Below are 21,152 nucleotides of genomic sequence, written 5' to 3' on the forward strand. Positions count from 1 at the left end.
CATCTTTAGCCTGTGATGGAAAACAGGTGCCTTGAATAAAATAAATGAAAAAGCAACTGTATAGAGAAATATGAAACTTCTCAGAGTGCTGAATATTTAGGGGCAAGAGCTTGTCACAGGGAATAATTTTGTCCAGTGGAAAAAAATATTATAAATATTTTTAAAAAACAAAATTTGTTGAGTTTACAAATCTGTTTTCTAAGAGTTTATTTTACACCAGGGCCTCTGTTAAGAGCTTAACATATATTACCTGTGAAAGTTGTCAGAATCAAAATGGAGCAACTAATGTTAAGAAAAAACCCTGATAAATATAGCCAGGGAAGGCTAGGAAGAATGAGTTCTCGCCCTTGTATGCCTGATGATGAAAAAGGCTCTGCAAACACCACAAACTTGCACAAAGGCTATCACAACCTTACACAAAGAATACTTTTGCAATGACATCTGCCCAGCAACTTCCTGAGCAACCTTGGATTGGTGTCACCCTTGTTATTGATCTCTGCAGGAAATAATAATTATTTAAAAACAATTTTGCAATTCTCTTCAACTTCTTTCCTTTAAAAATTTTCATTTTCTTTTAAAAACCCTTGTCTTCCTTTACCTTCCTAAATATGCACATAGTTAACTGTGGCATACATATTCCCATTGCAATGCACGATTCCCAAATAAGCTTCATTTTCTTTTAGAGAGCCTCTCTCTGTCTGTTATTTAGGTTAACTGACCTTATTTAATCTTTTGACAACCCCAACTAGGCAGATACATAAAAATATCCCAGTTTTATGAGAGAAGACTGAGTCTTAGAAAGATGTATAGGATCATACAACTAGTAAATGATGGTGTTGAGTTCATATTCTAAAACCCCAGTGCTAAACCATTATGATTTACTAACTGATTAAAACATCTTCCTTTAACCAATTAAAAACACTTTCTCTTTAAACTGAGATTTATGCCTGGGGGTTGGATCACAAGTCCTGCTCCTCAGTTCCTTGCAAAATAAAATGCAAGCAACAACAAGGAATTCTTTAATGGTTACACACTTAAAAGCATCAACACATCAGGTCTAAATAATTTATATAGACTTGATTAATGAAGTGAGTGTGGAAAAATTACATAGAAATCAGAAACGTGTTTTGTAACTATTGCCATGCCATCTCTCTGAGAAGCTCATGTTGATAGTCAATGGAGAATTAAATGTGAAAATGCATTATGAAAAGTACCATGGAAACTACTATTAATTTCAGTTTTTCTCAAATTTAATGCCACTGAAATAATCTGGGCTGGGTTTTCCTGATAATTCCTCTTTTTCATGCTCAATGTCTAAAACAATATCATAGTGCACATCAACTAATCAAGAAATGAAGATGACGGCAGAAGGAAAAAACTATTCAATCCAAAACTGTGACTTTGATGAACACTGGGAAGTCTTATCTTTTCGTTTCATGAACTATATATAAAAAACAGATGAGGTGTAAATGCTGTGAAAGCACAAACCTAGAACATCTGACTTCCCAAATTAGTAAAAGTCATGATTTTATAAAGTTGTAGATTAAGGAAACATACCCAATACCTTACATATGCCATTAATACAGACATTTCTGCTGTTGCCGCCTTCAAAGCAAGGGGTACCATCAATGACAGCATCCAGCATTTTCTCAGAAAACTGGCCGTCTATGGGTCGGCAGTAGAGCTCACAAGGATGTGCTGAAGGGAAAAAAGAAGGCAAAGCCTTGCAAATTAGCTTTTAGCTCAGCATCCTCCCCCAGGATTCCTCCGTACTTAGGACTCCCAAGTGTCATTTACTCTGGCAATCCCACCTTTTTACCTGCTTGAGACACATGCTGAAATATGCCTCAAGACACATTTCACACATCCAGGTGCTGAATCCAAGGATTATTTTTCCTTTTTCAAAATAAGTTTCATAATGAATTAAATTAAAAGGTTGCTTTAAAATACTCTATTCTTTGCTGTAAACGATGACTTCTTTCTATTCAACATTGAATTGTGCTTATAAAAATAAGGCACTGAGCATCTGGGGTTAGCTTAGAAAATAAGTTATTGCAACCAGCCATGAAGGACTCCAGACAAGCGGGATGCCTGCTTGTTTCTTGCAGCAAAGTAAGTAGACCTCCAGGGGACAGGCATCCCCTCCCATAGAGCCAGCTCATTACTACCACAACCTCCATCAACACCAGCATAATCCTGCCCCAACAAATATCCTCCTCCAGTCTAAGAGGTGCTTAGATTGACAACCATGTAGAAACATTTTTTTTGTTGAAGCTGAAGCCAACCTGCTTATCATAGTGATCCATCCCATCATCTTGGTCCTACACTGAATCCATTCTAAGGTTCAGTTTTCTACTCCATTGTGAATGAAGATAGGGTGATCTAGAGCACAGGAACATTTACATAATAAAATGCATACCCGTATGTATGTATACAGAACAACCAGAAAGATAGATAACATTTAAATCACAGATTGCCTTAAAAATTTTAATAGTGAATACATGTATATGATAAGAAGAATTCAAATAATAATTTTTTAATGAATGTAATGAATGCTTTTCTTTAGTGAAAAACACAATAATGTCTTCTTTGGCAGGGATTTTGGGGTCTCTTCTGGATGTGTTTATTATGGGCAGGGCTGTTAGTTGCTTCATTGTGTGATCAGCTGAGGACTCAATGGTACCAGCCATAAGGCTATTCGTCATGGGCCCTTCTCACTGGGCTGAGCACCAAATGCCAAGCCTGAGTGCACAGTGATGGCTGTGTCTGCTTGAGGTTGCAGTGATTCATGTGGCCAGGAAATGACAGTGCAAATTTCACACAAATGTAACCATGAGCAAAAGCTCCAAATGCTGAAATGCTGAACAAACTTGAGACTGAGGTCAAAAACATCTGTTTAAAGCTTAAAAGAGATAAGTGAACTAGTTCAGAAGCAGAAAGTTAGATAACACATGTTCTCACTTTTAATTGAGAGCTAAACATTGGATACACATAGAGATAAAGATGGAGATAGACTCTGGGGACTCCAAAAGTAAGGAGGGTGGAAGGAGGGTGAGGGTTGAAAAATTACCAATTGGGTACAGTGTTCAATATTTGGGTGCTAGGTACACTAGAACCCCAATCCCTACCATTATGCATGTAATACCCAGGTAACAAACAAGCACATGTGCTCCCTGAATCCAAAAACACACAAACAAACAAACAAACAAACAAACAAACAAACAAACAAACAAAAAAGCTTAAAAGAGAAAGATAAAAGCAAATATGTAAATAAAGAAAACCAACTGATTTCATATAAGGTGCAATGGATAAGCTGTCTGACCAGATAGACTCAAAATGAGTTGAAGAGATCATTGGATAAAGAGCCAGGGGAAAAGTGTCAAGACTCTGGGACAAAGCGTGACTTGGGATTATTGTGTAGCTCCATTTCTGGTAGCACGATTAGCTCTGTTACTGTGCAAACTGGAATAGAAGTACTAAAGGGAGCAACCTGGGAACAATTCTATTCTCCTAAGGATGAGAACATCAATCCAGGTGCTGAATCCAAGGATTATTTTATTAAGACTTTGGTTTAAACTTTAGAATTGGATTTGGGATTTTGTATTTGGAATACATAAAGCAAAAATAGAAAGCAGCCCTGAATAATTCTGGAGCTTTTCTAAGGAATCATCTGTTTCAAGGCTGCTGGGAAGAGTTGGGACCAGAGCACGTTCATTGCGGCAACGGAATGTTTATTCAGAGAGAAACGGACAGATTCACTAAGTCACATTTACATAATGGACTGCTATGCAGTCACTAAAAGGAATGAGGTAAACCATGATGCCATGATCTACTCAGTGCATCAAGCTGCAGAACTGGCAAATTATGGTTCTATTTGTGTGCAAATGAATACCTGCTGTTAGCATGGTTATCTTGGAGGAATACATTCAATGCAGTGGGATAATAGGAATTCATTTCTGTTTCACTCTATTATATGCACTTGCATTTTTATAAGACACATATATTCCTTTTAAAAATAATAAGTCTTGGCCCTCAAATAGGAAAACTGGAAAAGTCTTCTTTCCCCAGTGATATTCATGACACATCTCCATAAAGAGAGTCTCTAATTTCAAAACTTCCCTTCATCCTGTTTCCACAACACAGGACTAGTACATTCTTCAAGGCTAGACAGGTTAACTGAAGTACACTGCCTACAAGAAACACACACGTGTGTTGACTATAAGTATAGTGGTTTATGGAGTCTTAGAAATTATCCAGGAAATAACATTTATAATAACAACAATGACAGCATACAGATCCTCTGCTGCAACTCTCCCAGAGCTCCCACCACCACGACCTATAGGTGTGCCTCAGGCCTATGTTTGAAAGCAGTCATCCTAAATGGAAGGTTTAGTGCTATTCAAGGCTTTTATAAGGCTGAGCCTGAAGTCCTCCTCTGTCCCCTCCTTCTCTGGCCTTTGTCTTTCATGGTGCTCTGGAAGGGCTCTGGTTATATCATTAAGTTGTCCTGTGGCACAGGGATCTGCAGGAGGAGGCAAGGGTGGTAATGGATGGTCTTAATTCTTGGGAGTCATCACTGGTATCAGAGATTCTCTGTGCCGGACATCAACCTTGTTGAGTCCATCATCTCTATAGAGTTGAGTACTTTCCTTGTCTCACATTTATTCCCCTGCCCTGACACATCCTTTTGTAGGGTCATGTGATTTTTTTCCCTCTAGCTTTCAAAAGCTTTCAAGTCCATTTATAATTCACCTAAGCAAAAGCTCTAAAACTAATTTACTAGTGAACTCTCACCCTCACACTGTCTGATTAATCCTCTCAAAGGGAGCTTAGGAAAACAGATGAACTTACTGAATCAAAGTTTGCATTTTCAATTTTGCAGAAACAGGGTGGCTCAACATTTTTGGATAATGATCTTAATAAATGATAGAAATGAAAGCTCTAACTTGCTAAAAAGAATGAAAATATTTCTTAGGTAAAGAAAAGTTTTGATGCATTTCGTGTTTTGTGAATAGACTGGAATGTGAGTTTCATCATTTTAAAGAATCCAGTTTCTAAAATCCATTCACAGGCAGGGCTTCATGGGCATTAGACCGGTGCTTTTACCCAGGACCTCACACTTGGTTGAATGCTGTTGTCTCTGTCTTGCAATTCTTAATCATTTTCCCTTTGAACTTGTGTTCGGTAAGGGAAGGCCAAAACGGGAAGGCGGTGTGCACATGAAGAGAAGGGATCTGTGGTGTGCACCGCTGCCAGTCCTCAACAGATCCCAAGAAATACTAAACCCCAAAGCAAAAGGCATAACTTAAAATGTTTTATTGATGCAAGAAGTTATGTTTAACTTAAAAAGGAAGCTCAGCTAAGGACTAAAATCAAATCAGCTTGGAGGAAAAAGCAAAAACGAAAACTTGTCACTCTGTATCACAGCCCAAAATCAGTCAAGTAATTACCAGGAGTTTGAAACCTTTGGCTAGTCTAAAATGGTATTCTTGTACTTTCTAATACTATAATCTTATTGTAATCCCCACAATACATAGAAATATGTATTAGTGAAATATAAGAAGGCATTAAAATGAATATATTCTATAGTAACCACAGAAAGGTATAAAAACAAAAGTAGAAATAATTTTTTAAAATGAATTAAACCCTTGTCATTGATGTTTTCTTTTTCTTTTATATTTTATTTTTAAAATTTTCCTGTAGAGGCAGGGTCTTACTCTGTCACCCAGGCTGGAGTGAGGTGGTGCAATCATAGGTCATTACAGACTTAAACTTCTGTGATGAAGCGATCCTCCCGCCTCACCCTCCTGACTAGTTAGGATTACAGGCGTGCACCACTATGCCTCGCTGTATTGATGTATTATATTAGGGTAAGTGCAGTAATGAGTTTTCTATTTACCGTGTAGTTTTAAGTTCTGTCTTTTGGTTAAGATGCTTAAGAAGTAAACTTAGAATCACAACTTAAATTATTTAAGCAATGTAATATTTAGTCATCAATGCTTAAATGTTTAGAAAACACTGGTTCTCAAGGGCAAGATACATAGGTTTAATAAACTGAGCCTTAATCATAATAAAAAGGGTTGTCAGGTTTTCCAGCAGAGCTCCAGGCTTATGAAATAATCAAAGGTTTTAAAGACATGAACATTGCCTTAGGGAAAATTCAAAATTCAGTGCATTGGTCTTAAGGAAATGAACTTAACCCAGTCCCTGTGTGTTTTCGTGCTTAATGATCAGGCTGCAGAGTCAGGCATGGGCTAACTCTTGGTTCTATTTCATAGTCTGAGTTTGGGCAAGTTACAGAGGGCCTCCGAACCTATTAGCTCATCTCTAAAAATTGGGTCAAAAACAGCTTTCTTTGAAGGGTTTTCTTGTGGAGATAAAATTAGGAAAAAGCATATAAAGTGCTGTGGGAAGTATCACTGTCCACTGAGGGGGTAGAAAACTCTGCTGTATGTTTATTTTATCCTCTGGTGATTTCTAAAAGGATGCCTGGGAGGCTGTAAGGCCCTCGATATCTGGCACAGAAAAAATGCTGCATAAATCCTTGTTGACATGAACGACCTACTGCCAGGGGTGCCTGTTAACGAAGCAAATAGCAACTCTGTAGACAGAGTATAATGGGGAAAGTCATCAGTGTGCTGTTCAAGGTAGTAGCTATTCAGGTTAGCAGATAAGTCATTGTCTGCTAATGAAAATAATAGCATAGGAATCTGTAAAGAAACTACCGGGATAGAGGATGAATACTGATAGGCTGGGTAGGGAGTAAGGTCAGCAGGTGGCAAACTTCATCTGAGTTAGAGAAGCAAATCAATCACTCCAGAGTGAGTGGAATTGATGTCAACTTGTGTAACGCTCACTTCTTTAGTACCTATTGCTTTGCTAGTCAAAAAGTAGGCACATGATGAATGCTTGCAAACAAATGAAAAGCAATGCTGAATCAAATATTTTTATTCTAAGTCCAGCTACTTGAGCCATCAGGGTTAGATAGACACAAATCCAACTGTATATCTGGGAGGGGGATCCCGTACTAAGCACATGTGATATCACTGGAGCAGCTATGCTATCTTATCTCTGACAGGCTGCTCATTCAGAGTCTACAGGACCACTGACCCAAATAGTTTTAACAAATCGAGAATGCGCAGGATATACACATAGATAGCACTGACTGGATGCACCTTTCATCACTTGATAATTTTGGAGTACACCTGAGTATATGTCTGAGTTTTCCTGTATTCAAATGCCTGACTCAGGAAACTAAATTGCACCAATAACCAAATGGTTTTCCCCTTTAGATCATAAATGACACCAAACAATTGGGGGCAAGGAGCAATCACTGCCCTTGACAACTGAGAGCATCAGGGTATTTTGGAGACCTGAGCTGAGCAAAGCACTGCAGAGTCTTTCTTTCAAAAGCTATTGCATAAGTCATTGTTCTAACAGCCCAAATACACAATTCTCAAATCTGTGATTTTTCTTGTGTCCTATTCACAATGGATTTTCTGGAACTCAAAAATCATGAAAAATTTGATTAGCTATTTTTTACTACATTGCCTTAAATTTCTTTAACACAGGAAAATCTTTTCTGTTTCATTTCCTACTCAGATAACAACAAACAACACAAATATGTTTTTTGATGTTGATGTCTAGCTAACGGTCATTGATTCTTCTTCATTTTAAGGAGAGAATGTGTCTGGACGTTTTGCCAAGGCCGCTATTCCATTCTCCAACTCCATTATGTCCCCATCCCTCCTGTGCAACATTCAGATGTTTGATTTCACTTTTCACCCTTCTCATACTCCAGTACATATAAAATGTTGATTTCTGTTGCAGAGCTGGCTTTTGTTCTTTCATTCCTATTATCTTGCCTTTCCGCCTGTTATTCTACTCCCACTTGGAATGACTCTATTTTGAATGCCTTCCCTTTTCTTTCTTCTGGTGGAAAGACTGCTCATGAAAGCATGAGTAGTCTTAAGAATCATCAACTGCTTCACTGGAAGCCTTTTTTTTTGCAATTACTTCAAACCCACAATGACCTTTTCTTCTGAATTTCTGACAAAATCACAGTCAGTTTCTCATGTCCATCAACAAGCAATTAGTTACTGAATTCCTGCATGCCCTATTAATGGCTCAATTGCACCTCAGCTGTTTTGAAGCAAGTCACCATGTTTTATAAACTTCTTTTATCTCCCACAAAGCTCAGACAGAGTTGAATGTATTCAGCCTTCAACATTTACTGATCAACTTAACCAGGTCAGTGTTTCCATCTTCTAAATTACAAAATTCCTGGTGTACAATTTTCTTTGTTAAGCTTTGTATGGATCACAGAAACCCTGACTGACATACAAATGCTTTGAGAATGGCTGTTCCCTAGATCTGAGATACACCATTACAGCTCCTTACCTGGGTTAAAAATGGGAAACCAGTGGTAGAGTTCATTCTTGTAGGGAACAGTGTCAAATTCACTGCACTGCATCTGCCGAAATGTTGGTGCCTCTGAGCGACAGGGGTGGACGTTGCACAAGCGATAGCGTTTTCTTTCTCCAGTGCAATATTTCCCTCCAAACTTTGGCCTGCAAATGAAACAGACAAGCTTTTCTTTTAGTTTGCTTAAACGCCAACATTTTCCTTTAAAACTCCTCTGGTATCTGGCCTTGACAAATGATGTCTCTCTGTGCCCTCAAAACTTACCTTTTAAATAACTGCTTCAAATTTTACACATTTTTTCCTTGCCTGACAACATTTCAGTCCTAAGTGTATAGTAGCTTATTTTGAAATAGTTTATATATCATTTCCACCTGTATATCCTTCAGGTGAAATCTACGCCAAAAAAGGATACATCATTTTCCCTTCGAGTATGCTCCTTCTCTGATTCGTATTTGGTGAGTTAAAAGTGGTCAGATTTCAGAATCATCCATCTGTGCCTTCCTTGGATCCCACAGTCAATCAGTTGCCTGGTCATCAGTTGCCTATTTACATTTGTTTCCTACTCTTCAACTCTACAATAATCAAACCAGTCCAATTCTTATCTCCATTCCTATCTCTACTTTTAAAATTCTTATCTCCATTTCCATCTCTACTTTTAAAATTGAACCCACAGTACAAACAATTATCAGGCTAAATTTTCAGATGACCTTAATTATTTTAGTTTCCTGTTTTAAAATCACTAACAGCATCCAATGGTCACATCAGCCTCCTGAGCTTGGCATTCAAAGCCCTCACAATCCTGCCTTAACTCACCTTAACAATTTACTTCCCACACTCTGCTTCATGTTACCCTGCTCCAGTGGTGCCACCTGCCTTATTTAATATTTCTTTTCTGTGCCTTTGGATAGATTTTTTTCCTCCCTTAAAGTCTCCACATGTCTACATACTGCTCATGCTTGAAGAACTAAATAAATGCTACCTCCTTCACGAATCCTTCCTGGATTTCCACCAGCAGTAATTTTTTTCTCCTCTTCAGTGACACTTTGTGTGCCAGCTGCCTGCACGTCCTGAATCTATCATTCCCAAAGATAGTTCTTTGATGGCACAATCCAAGCTCTGTGTCCTCTGTGGTGCCTCACAGTACTTTGGGCATAGGAGGCTCTTAATAGATATTCAATGGGTGAATAAGTTAATCTTATTTTAGAAAAATCACTTTTTGATTTTTCTTTCCTTTGTGATACACCTGAGGGCATACCAGCCTTCCTGTCAGGATCAATGGGTCACTCAAAATGGGAGAGGGGAGATGTGAAGAAACTATCCTTTGAGAAGGTTCCCAGGCACGCCTTCTGGTCTCCATCTTGCTGCAGTATCTGAATCAGGCAGTGTGCCTCCTATTGCAGGAGTGCCAATAGCCTGGAGTTCGAATTTGGTATTATCTTTTTGTTAGATGGATCTGAATAAGTTACCTCATTTCTCTGAGCCTCAGTTTTTTTTCGTTTGTAAAATGAGCATAATAGTTTTTATCTCACAAGTTGTATTGCATGAGACAATGCACACACAGATTTAGCAGAGTAACTAACACAGAATGAGAGATCAATAACTGATAGCATTTTTTTTGGTTATCGTGAATAATAATCAACCAGCATTTATATACTACCATGTGCTCAACACTGTTCAGGGAGAAGAGAGTGCAAATGAAGGTCAACCCATGCTCTATGCTTCCTAGAAGTTTATCATTTGGTTGAGGAGAAAAAAATGAGCTATATAAGAAATGAGAGAAAATTTAAGACAGCAATTATGTATCCCAGACTGAAAGTACAATGAGAGTTATGTGAAGGGGAAAGCCATGGAAATGAGGCTAGTTGGAAAGGATTTACGGAAGGGCTTGTCCTGGAGAATGGTCTTAAAGGACGACTGGAAAGTGCTTCTCAGTGCAAAGGCAGAAGGCATGTCGAGTGAGCAGTCCAGATGAAATCATATTCCAGGGACACAGAAAGCTAGAACAGCTCCCCAAAGGACACAGGTGGTAGTGGCAAAGCCAAGACTTGAATCGCCGTCTTCCTTGATCCAAAGCCTGAGCTCTTATCCACTATGTTACACTGCCTGACCACAAAATCCTGAGAGACAGAGAACTCAAATCCTGGCAGTCTAGTCAAGTACTGGTTGCAGCTGTAATTCTTGTTGATTCTGCTGTACTTTGTTCTCCTTGAATGCCCATGGATTTTCTATACCTCCCCTCCCTCAGTGTGGCCTGAGTAAGCTTCTGTTCCTCACTCATGAAAGAGTTTTGACCAAGGCAGTTCACATAGTAGGCTCTTAATTTGTTGATTCCCTTTAGGAAGTACCAAGAATTGTCATTGTTATTTAAAGTGAGGCTGGTTTTCTATTTGTGCTGATGCAGGGACACTCTATGACCTGGTATGTCTCCAATTCATTTCCATCCAATCAATATCACTGACAGCCTCTTATGAGCCAAGCTCTGCTGGGTTCTCACTAGACAGTTGACCTACAGCAAGGATGCAGTCCCAAGATCAGCTGGCTCATGCACTGGCCTGAATCTGTGACTTGAACCACAGATCCAAATCTATGATGCGGTGCCATTGGCAGTGTTAGCAATGAATTTAAGCAAACCGGCAATGAAGAACAGGCATGTCCACTCACCCAAAGAGACTCTATGACAAACTGTGGCCTTGGAGATGAGAATTAGAACTACCTTTCTCCTGAAGCCAGGTTAGAGATTCATCCTTCACCTCCTCAACTAGGATTTCCCTTCTCTGATAGCCACAAGTCACTGACCAACCTGCCAAGAAGTTTCACACTGGTGGTGTCTGAATATACAGCATTGACAATAAGTCCCAGAGCAAATTGCCTTTCTTTTCTGATCTCTCAAATGAAAATGGAAATCACATTTCTGGATCAAATGGAAACAAATGCTTAAATGACAATTTTCTCTAAAAATAAAATACTCTATGAGAAACTCTTGGTTTTGAATTTTGAAAGTCACAGAAACCCAGTATTTAAATAAAACAACTTTCATCAAAGGGTGAAATTTTAAAATAATTTTGTGAAGAATTTCCAAATGCATGCTTATAAATGTGGTAAATGATAAAGATTCATAATAACTACTGTTTATTAACACTTTATTATGTAGTAGATACTGTGTTAAATTCCTTACACATACTAACTTATTAACCCTTAGAAAAAATATATAATATATATAGTGTATATATGTATATATGTAATGTATACATGCATATATATACATATACTTATATTTAAATACTATACATCTAGGTAATACAGTTATTAACAAAAAGGATAAATAACCTTTGGAATTGAGATGCTGAGAGATAAAATCACTTTTATTGCTCGTCTTTTAAAAAATGTGACTCCTACTTTTCAAAGTAGATGAATGTAAATCTAGATAAAAGAAACAATATAATTTCCACTTAAAGGAGATATCACATATACACTTTTAAGAAATTACTTGGGAGACAGTATATCAGAAAATAATGAAATTAAGAATGTAATGTGTATTTGGAAAACAAGCAAGTTTAAATTTACCTCATATATAATATTATCATACAAATAGAATATATGAAAAATTAAGCAATTTGCTTAAACAATTGAAAGTCACTTGTAAAATAACATTTGCAGAATCCTTAACAGGCCACTACAGAACTTTAGGGTTTATAAAAATCCTTATCTAAAAATATTAAAAATAATTGTCCTCAAAAATGTACCTGTTTTATTAGTTGCTTAAGGAAAGAATTATTCTCATAAAATTGTGTATTCATTATCATTGAAAGCAAGCTACAATCTTATCAGCAAAATTGCGTTTCACTAATCTCTACTGATAAAATGGGGTTATTTAAAAAGATTTAATTGTATAATCTCCTAGAGGCTTTCACATAGATTGCACATTTAAAAGAAATTTGCTTTATTTCCCCAAATGATAAAATCAGCTTACTTATCCAAGTTTTAGTGAGAATCCAGTGCCAAGCCGAAATGAAACAACACAAAACAGAACCACTTTTTTTCCCCACTCTCTGTGAATCTTCTTGTTCTGCTTTGTCCTGGGAACCCATTTAATTTCCCTGGAGGAGGCTTGGGGTCACTGAGGTCATGCCATTCAAGACTGCCCCCCATCCCGCCCCCAGCACATGTGGAGAGAAGGGAAATATATTTATCTGGACTCACTCGGGGTTGTTGCAGAGCCTCTCTGCGCTCTGGACTCCAGCCCCACAGGTCCTGGAACAGTGGGACCAGGGTGACCAGCGGCCCCAGCCTCCAGGAATGCTCTCTGGTTTCTTCCCCACTGTGATGCACTTGCCTGCCATACACCACTGGAAAGGGAAGAGGCAGGAGATGGCCGTATCAGGAAGTTTACCAGAGCAAGCTGAGCCAAGAGCCCTAAAAGTCTAAACCCAATTCTCTGCAAGCAAGCCGGCTTTCTACAGTCACATATCAGATGTAAAACAAACAGGGGCTCATATAAGTTTCTGCCAAGAGTCTTGGGTTTTAGAATCAGAGAGTTTCAAGAATGGAAGGAAACTTTACGTTGCCTAATCACACAGGTGCTACACAGTGTGGTTGGCAGATCGAGCACGAGAATGTAAATCAACATACTACTTTTTTCATTGAGAAAGTCTTGTTATGAAAAGCATGTCAGCTTAGTATGCTTAGCAACATAGTTGCTTAGTAACATAGTTGACTTGCTTTCTGGTGCATGATCCTTATCTTGTTGCAAACCACAATAGTTCACAGACTGGCACAGTGAATAGCACTTCTTTATAGCTCCCTGGGTACTTAATGACTGCAACAGAGAACTTATCCGCTGCAAAAAGTCAATTTCACTGCCAAAACACACTAGCTGTTAGGAAGTTCTTCATTACATCAAGAAAAAAATCCCACTTTCTTTTAACTCTACCCATAGTTTGCAGCTCTGGCCTTTCAAGCAACTAAGAAAAAATCCACTCTCTCCCCTCTTCAAGGCAATCCTTCCACGACTATCAGTTTAGGAGAGTAAATATACAAAAATGAAAACAAAGGGAAATGCTATGTGGTTGTCGTGAATAACCACATTTCCTGGAGGATTTGGACATGTTTCATTCTGATATCCTTTTTTTCCTCCTGTGTTTTTTCTGGCCACTGTGTATTTTGCCCGGGTTCTGTAATCTCAGTGAGGGGTCCTGCCACACTCAAGCTGCATAAAGATGCCCACTAAACATGTAAGCTCTAGGCCCACAAGAAACCCAGCCTAGAGGATATCAAACCTCTCTGTGTTTTGTGGTGTCTGATTTGCCTCCTTAGGAAAGTAGCAGAACTTCAAGAAATGCAGTCATGTCAGATGATGAGAAAGAAGATGATAAGTGGCCTAAATCCTGCATTTTTGGGAAGAAGAAGCCGCTGGCTTATCCTTTTCCATCTTCCATATGAGAGAAAAAAAGTCAAAAGTAAGCCTAGGAAATGTTGACCACAAACTCCATAGAAATTCATCAGGGAAAGATGAAACAGATGTTTTACAAGTGAAGTGTGAAACTGGACCTCAGCCCTCCCTCCTTAACTACCTGCTCCCAATGCAGGTTCACCAGGAGTGGTGGATGTGGGGTGATCTCTGGCTGGTCTGACTGCTTGACCTCCATCCACTGCTCTTCCCTTAGAGAGAGCTGCCCTCTAGGGCCTTCTCCTCAGCTCCTCCCAAGAACTCTGCCCGCCGCCCTCCCACCTCATTCCTCGGCCTGATGCATCACCTTCTTCTCACCACATTGAGTTCCATCTGCAGCAGCGTCCAGCTTAGAGCGACAAAAGCCCTTCACGGAGCACCACAGTGTCTGGCAGACATTCTAGAAAACAAATTGCACTTCTTTTGTATTTTCAAAACCTGCCACAAAGCATTTCTATAGTTACGGTAAAATATGCACACTCATCCACACACTCACAATAAATGCCACTGTTGTTAGTGACTAAGAGTGACAGAAAGCAATCATTAGAGTTTTCAGTTCAAGCTTAACTTGGACTTTGTCATCATTCATAAACAATGGTCTATAGATCATACTAGGTAATATGGAAATGAGGGATAAAACCTATTTTCTAAGGGTTGAGATGGTCATTTCTATATGTTTGGCACAATATCCAGCCCTCATTGCTTTTGGGAAAGGTAACTGGTGATCATCTATGAAAGGTAAATCTAAACTGTGGCTAGAAGGCAACCTGATTACTAACAGTTGGGGGTGGTTATAACTTGAGCCTGCTCAGTGAAGAAAATGGAAACTCTTCCATCTAGAAAGCCTCAGTTTGTTCACTTATTACCTTAAGTAGTCAGCTGGTTTCAGTTTCCAGGAAGAGAGCTGCATATTCCTTCTTATTTCTACCCTTATGGGGATAAAGGAAGGTTGGCAGGATTCTCGGATGCCATCTGAAATGGCTTAGCTGCTTCCATCTATCTATTAGTATTTTTTTCTATTCATCTTCCATAGTTCTATCCACTTATTGTGTTCTACACTGCATGTGTTTTTTCATTATATGACTTGATATTTTAAGCCATTTTAGAAAATTATCAATCTTTCTCTCTCTAAATTTTGCCTCTCCTTTCTCTCCTTTTGGAACCTGTAATTGTTGTTGATGGACCTTCTTATTCTGTACTTTGTGTTTCAACCGCACTTTCATATTCCTCATCTCTCAATCTTGTTGGATATGAAAACTGAAGAAATTTCTCCTCCATCACACACCCCTAAGAAGCACCCAAGTGGGAAGGGAAGTAATTTTCTCAGCTCTAAATTCCATTTGATTGATTTTCTTTTCAACCGTGTCAAGTCTGCTGTTTAATCCATCCACTGAATTTTTAAGTCAATAACCACACTTTCCATTTCCAGAAGTTATATTTATTCTTCCTCATATCTGCCTTACATATATCTTATGGTTCTTTTTTCTCATGTACAATTCATTCTTATATATTTATTTTATTATCCCTATATAAAAATTCAATTTTTGAAAGTTCTTAAGGGCTTGTTAAGGGCTTCTTAAGGGCTTCAGCTCACTTAGCTGAAGATAGACTACATTAGATTTTTGAATTAGAGGCTGAATTATGAACTCATCTGAAGGGTGGCTTTTTTTTTTTGACAGAGTCTCACTCTGTCATCCAGGCTGGAGTGCAGTGGTGCCATCTCGGCTCACTGCAAGCTCTGCCTCCTGGGTTCACGCCATTCTCCTGCCTCAGCCTACTGAGTAGCTGGGACTGCAGACACCCGCCTCCACGCCCGGCTAATTTTTTGTATCTGTAGTAAGACGGGGTTTCACAGTGTTAGCCAGGATGGTCTTGATCTCCTGACCTCGTGATCTGCCCACCTTGGCCTCCCAAAGTGCTGGGATTATAGGCGTAAGCCACCGTACCCGGCCTAGGGTGGCTTTATCCATTGGAGTTTCATGCCACCTTGGTTGAGTGTTGGTTCCTCTGGGCCAGTTTCACCTTTATTTCCAGGCATCCATGGTATCTCCAGGACAAATGTTTCATTTAATATTATTATTATTATTGCATGAAGGCACTCAAGCTATAAGGGGTACAGATTTAAACTCTAGATTAGCATGAGCATGGCCCATAGTAAAGAATTTCCAAGTGAGAAAGTTATTCACCAGTATTTCCACACACCCCCCACTTCCCCACTAGAAACTAGGCTGAGATAAAAGATGCTTCTCTGTCATCTCTCTTTCCTTTTGGTTGATTTCTTCTAGCTCATCCTTTCATTGAAGCACAACTCTTTGAGAATCGCAGCTTCATGCAAAGGTCTCAGTTCTAAATCCTGGCCCTGGTCAAGGAGAATACATCATTGTCTCTTCCAATGTGGAAGCGAAAACTCACATAACCCTTTTGTTATCTCCACTTCAGCCTCAATATCTGTTCATGCTTATCACTCCCCCTTTTATTTTTTTTCCTTCTTTCCGAGGATTTCTTTTACTTTAAGTTCACTGAGCATTTAGAAAGGATGATGTGCTAGGCGAATGGTACACAGAAACTTTGTACTATTTTTTTCAATTTTTTGGAGTTTAAACTATTTCAAAATAAAAAGTTATAACATGGATAATGCTACATTTACTGGTATTTTAGGGTATGGTTAACATGGAAAATGATGAGGTTATCTTGGCTGCCATATAAAGAGATCTGAAGTCTTCATTCACTTATCTATTGAGTGCCTACTATGTGCTAGGCATTGCTGAGTGTCAGGGATAAAAATTTCCTCACAGAGCTCACATGGTAGGAGAGGAGATAGTCTAGTAAACAAAAACCTAAAATATATAATAAAGCTTTGACACAGGAAATTCAGGATAGGATATAAAAGAATATTTAAGCTGAGGCTCAAATGATGAGCAGAAGGAATGGTTCCAAGGAACCACTGTGCAGGGTTCTAGAGGTTGTGGAGAACCCAGCACTTTCAGGGAATGGAGGCTGTTCACGACAGATAAACACGGATTGCAAAAGAGGAGCTGACCAGAGATAACTTGGGTGTCCTGTTTCTAGTAAACAACGGGATACCCTGGAAAACGCTTACCTCTATAAATCTTCTAAAATCATGCATAATATATTTTAAATATTTTAAGTGCATCCTTGAGTCACCAAGAAAGTAAGGAAACCCCCTAAAGGCTAAAAATGTAGCAGAAATGTTAATCTGGAGATGCAAACCTAGTTACTTAGGTATTCGATTTATTAGTCACTTAGATACTGGAGACAATGCGTAGGGCCTATGTAAGGTAGGAAGTTGGAGACCTTCATATAAGGCCTTGAGTGAAAGGGTGACCTGAAATCTAGGTACACAGAAAACTTGTCTCGTTTGACTTTAACTCTAGAAGGAGTGGTCAAATGTTACTCCTGAGAGTTGGTATCCACACTCGCCCCCATGCTGCTCATGAAGTCAACACAACATCAAATCAGTAACATTTTAAATTGACCCAGAGATAGAACTGAAAATTTTCGGTGAAAGAATGTGCCAGCCATCTGAACCCTAAAGGAAAACCTGACATAAAGTTTTATAACTAAAGGCTCACAATAAAAGCAAAAATCACAAAACGAAATAACACGTAATATGTGAAAAAACCCCAAATAGGAGAAACAGATGCACATAGACTCTGAACACTGAAATTACTCAGTACAAATTTCAAAATAAATATGTCACATATTATTAAAGAAATAAAAGATTACATCAAAAGTTTAAAATTAGGAACAAAATACCATGAAAGTGAGAGAAAATTCAGAAAAATAACCAAATAGACTTTTATAAATAAAAATATGATAAATGAGATTAAAAAGTCAATAGACAGGTTAAATATGCATAATTGGACAAATCTGAAGAGAGAACTAGTGAACTAGAAGATAAAGATACATGATATAAAATACAGAGACACAAAGAGATGAAAATATGAAGGAGAGGTTTCCCAGATAGGAAAGATTAGTGATTAAACTCCATATACATATAATCAGTAGCAGATTAGAGAGCGAAGGGCTAAAACAATATTCTAAAACATAAGGCCAGAGAGCAAGAGGAAAGCGAATTATGAAGCCTCTTCTTAAGCTATTTTAGGAAATTTGTACTTTATTGCAAGAAAATAGGAAGGCCATGAGATATTCTACTCACAGGGGAGTAAGTATTTATAAATCCACTTATAAATGGATTTCCATTTATAAAGGTTACTTAGGCTGCATTTTAGAAAATGAATCAGAGTTGAGGGGAAGCGTTCAGATTCTACCAATCAGGGAACTGCTATAGTCATCTAGGAACAGGTGGATTTTAGAAATATTTAGGCTGGGCACAGTGGTTCATTCTTGTAATCCCAGCACTTTGGGAGGCCAAGGCGGGTGGATCACCTGAAGTCAGGAGTTCGAGACCAGCCTGACCAATATGGTAAAACACCGTCTCTACTGAAAATACAAAAATTAGCTGGCCCTGTTGGCGCATACCCGTAATCCCAGCTACTTGGGAGGCTGAGGTATGAGAATTGCTGGAACTGGGGAGGCAGAGGTTGCAGTGAGCCAAGATCATGCCACTGCACTCCAGCCTGGGCGATAGAGAAAGACTCTGTCTCAAACAAACAAACAAACAAAAATTTAGGAGGCAGAACTGGCATAACTTGGTAGCCAGTTAGAAATGAGGGGTGAGGATTTTTGTATCAACTTTACCTTCTCTGTTAAGTTTGCTTGTTCTGTCTAAGCACAGTTATTTACTTTCCCCTTTAAGTTTTTTCTATGTTTCATTTTGAATTTATCTCACTGTATTAAAATTTTTATGCCTGCCTCCTCCACCATGAGCTCCTCGAGGGCAGAGACTTTGTCTTATTAATTTTTGAGTGTTTATATTTTCTTCTTATTCAGTACATAGCACAGAATCTGGCAGGGATTCAGCGAGACTTGCCTCGTCAATATGTGTGTGTTAACACAGATACTTTTGCATTATAAGGGATGAGTTCAGAGAGTAGACAGTTTCCAAATCACGAAGGACTGCCTCAAAAGGAGCTGGGACTTTATCCTGTGGTCAGCGGGGACCCTAACAGCAGAGTAGACCATGGTTAGATTGTGTTTTTAAAAAATAACTTGAGCAACAATTTGAATAGGAGGGAGACTAGGTAGGAGATAATTACGATAGCAAGGAAAGATGATGAGAGACTGAATTGAGGCAGTGACAGTGGTAATGAAGAAGATAGAACAGAGCTACAGATTCTTCAGAAGGTACGGTGTCAAATCCTGAATTATTATTTGGATGTTGAAAATATACAAGAAGAATGAATTGGTGAATAAATCCTACTTCTAACTTGGGAGCTGCTGGTACTCTTCAGCCAGATGTGAAATTCAAGAAAGGGAGCAATTTTAGGGATTAAGTTGGTTGCTATGGAGTCTGCAGGTGTGAATCACTGTGAATCCTGAAAATCACTATGGAACTGTATCAACCACCACCCAGTTGCAATGGAATATAGGCTTCGTAGAATACCAAGGTGGCAATGTCAAGGAATGTGATTCCAGCTTAATTGTTTTCCCTTACAGACACACCTTGCCTTAAATATAAAGCTTCTATTTCTGTGTCTGGATGTTCAGATTTCCAAATATTGTCCTGGCCCTTCCTTCAGCATGCTGGAGATCTGAAGCCCTGCATATACCCACCAAGAGGTACACTTACTTCTACTTCCTGGCAGAAGGTAGCATTGGGTCCATATTGTAGCTGGCACTGGTGGTGAACATCATAGATCACTCCGGGGGCAATGACCTTGGACTTCAAGCCTTTCTTTTTAGGTATGTCATCAAGACAGAACCCCCAGCCTCGGCTGAAAACAAGTTAACAGAAATGAGAGGAGTTGTTTAGGATTCCCTTTACCTTCAGCCTTTCATTCAACAGAAACTTCCCTCTGGTTTACTCTTTGTCCTTTAAGACAAGTTTATTTTTTACAAGGCAGAGAACCCTCTAGGCCCATCATGGGAGTTATTAAAGAAAATGCAAATCATATCCCACAACATAAGCTTAGTTTATCTAGAAAACACAAGCCATGGTAAAATTAGAAAATCATTATCCTACTCTCAATGAGGTTTGAATGACCACTCTTATCTCTGTTGGGTGTTCCTGCCAGTTCCCAAGGACTTAATTCATAATTGGCTCATAGAAAGCTATTTTGGGGCAGGAGCAATCTGGGATGGGATAGGATGCTCACCTGCCTGTGACCAGAGGGCAGAGCCCATCTAGACCTCAGGATCAGAATGCGGAAGTGAAATCTGCCCCTTCTGATGCCACCCTGACATGGTGGCCTGTGGGATGAAGGCTTTTCCAGGCATCAGCTTCTCTGTGTAAAACTCAATGCAGCTTCCAATTTAAAGAGACCCAGGTGAGGGCATAATGAGACACTGTCACTTACTCCAAGAAGCGGGTGATGTACTCCTCACTGCACTTGGACCATGTCAGCGGAGTGGGATCGTACTGGAGCTGGCGGGACATGATGTACGGATGTCTGCCTACAGGCTCACAGTCATTTTCTTTCCCATCATGCTGGATGCCGAAGCTGGCAGGGAAGAACCAAGCACAAGAACAGCCAGCAGGCAGGCATTAAACAGGAAGAAAAACCATAGTTTCCCTAAGAGCGTAATAACTCACAGACAGCCACATTTGTACAGAAGGCAACTGTTTGCAAAGTGAGACTTTGAAGTTGGAGGGGCATAGCTAATTTTCAAATGAAAAAGGACAGGGAGCATTGTAGGCATGCTTTACCTCAAATATGCATCCATGGGAGTCATGCAGCTAATTCAGAAACTTCTGCTTGGCAGAAGGCTAAGAGCTCTGTCTGGCTTTCTTTCTATGAATCAGAAGTCAGGAAGGCTATTTGCTTTCTCCTGCTGCAGCAACCACAGTGCACAACACAAAAGAACAAAACCTTCCTTCTCCCTTTTCATCAGAATTTAAGAGACAGCATGAAAGGAGAAGCCTCTGGGAGACTTTGTCAAAGCCTACAAGCTTTGAGGGATCAATGTCTTTCTACTATTGCTACAGGAGTCCTCCTAATTCAGTGGTAACAGCAGGATTTTTAAGACAGATGATCTGTATTTGAACTCCAGCCTTGCCACTTAAATGACCTGTAAATTATTAAAACTTGCCTCATTTTCTTCTCCTAGAAGATGGGGTAGTCATCCTAGTGCTACAATGAGATCTGAATAGAATAAAGTTTGAAAACAATTTAACAGGGTACCTGGCAGATAATAAGGG

At 39.1% G+C, this 21,152-nt stretch overlaps 1 protein-coding gene across 3 annotated transcripts in view; it reads right to left on the minus strand.

Moving 5' to 3' along the window:
- ADAMTS12 (ADAM metallopeptidase with thrombospondin type 1 motif 12) overlaps positions 1 to 21,152 on the minus strand; it is a 374,077-nt gene that overhangs the window by 105,859 nt on the left and 247,066 nt on the right. For all 3 annotated transcript variants that reach the window (XM_019013727.4, XM_055367552.2, XM_063700811.1), the window contains 6 exons: positions 20,311 to 20,454; positions 19,584 to 19,728; positions 14,178 to 14,270; positions 12,625 to 12,770; positions 8,401 to 8,570; positions 1,565 to 1,698 (listed from right to left, as the gene is read on the minus strand). In XM_019013727.4, coding sequence (XP_018869272.4) covers positions 1,565 to 1,698; positions 8,401 to 8,570; positions 12,625 to 12,770; positions 14,178 to 14,270; positions 19,584 to 19,728; positions 20,311 to 20,454 — 832 coding nt within the window. The remainder of the gene's footprint in view (positions 1 to 1,564; positions 1,699 to 8,400; positions 8,571 to 12,624; positions 12,771 to 14,177; positions 14,271 to 19,583; positions 19,729 to 20,310; positions 20,455 to 21,152) is intronic.

This window comes from Gorilla gorilla, chromosome 19 (assembly GCF_029281585.2).
Source record: "Gorilla gorilla gorilla isolate KB3781 chromosome 19, NHGRI_mGorGor1-v2.1_pri, whole genome shotgun sequence".
Classification (NCBI taxonomy): domain Eukaryota; kingdom Metazoa; phylum Chordata; class Mammalia; order Primates; family Hominidae; genus Gorilla; species Gorilla gorilla.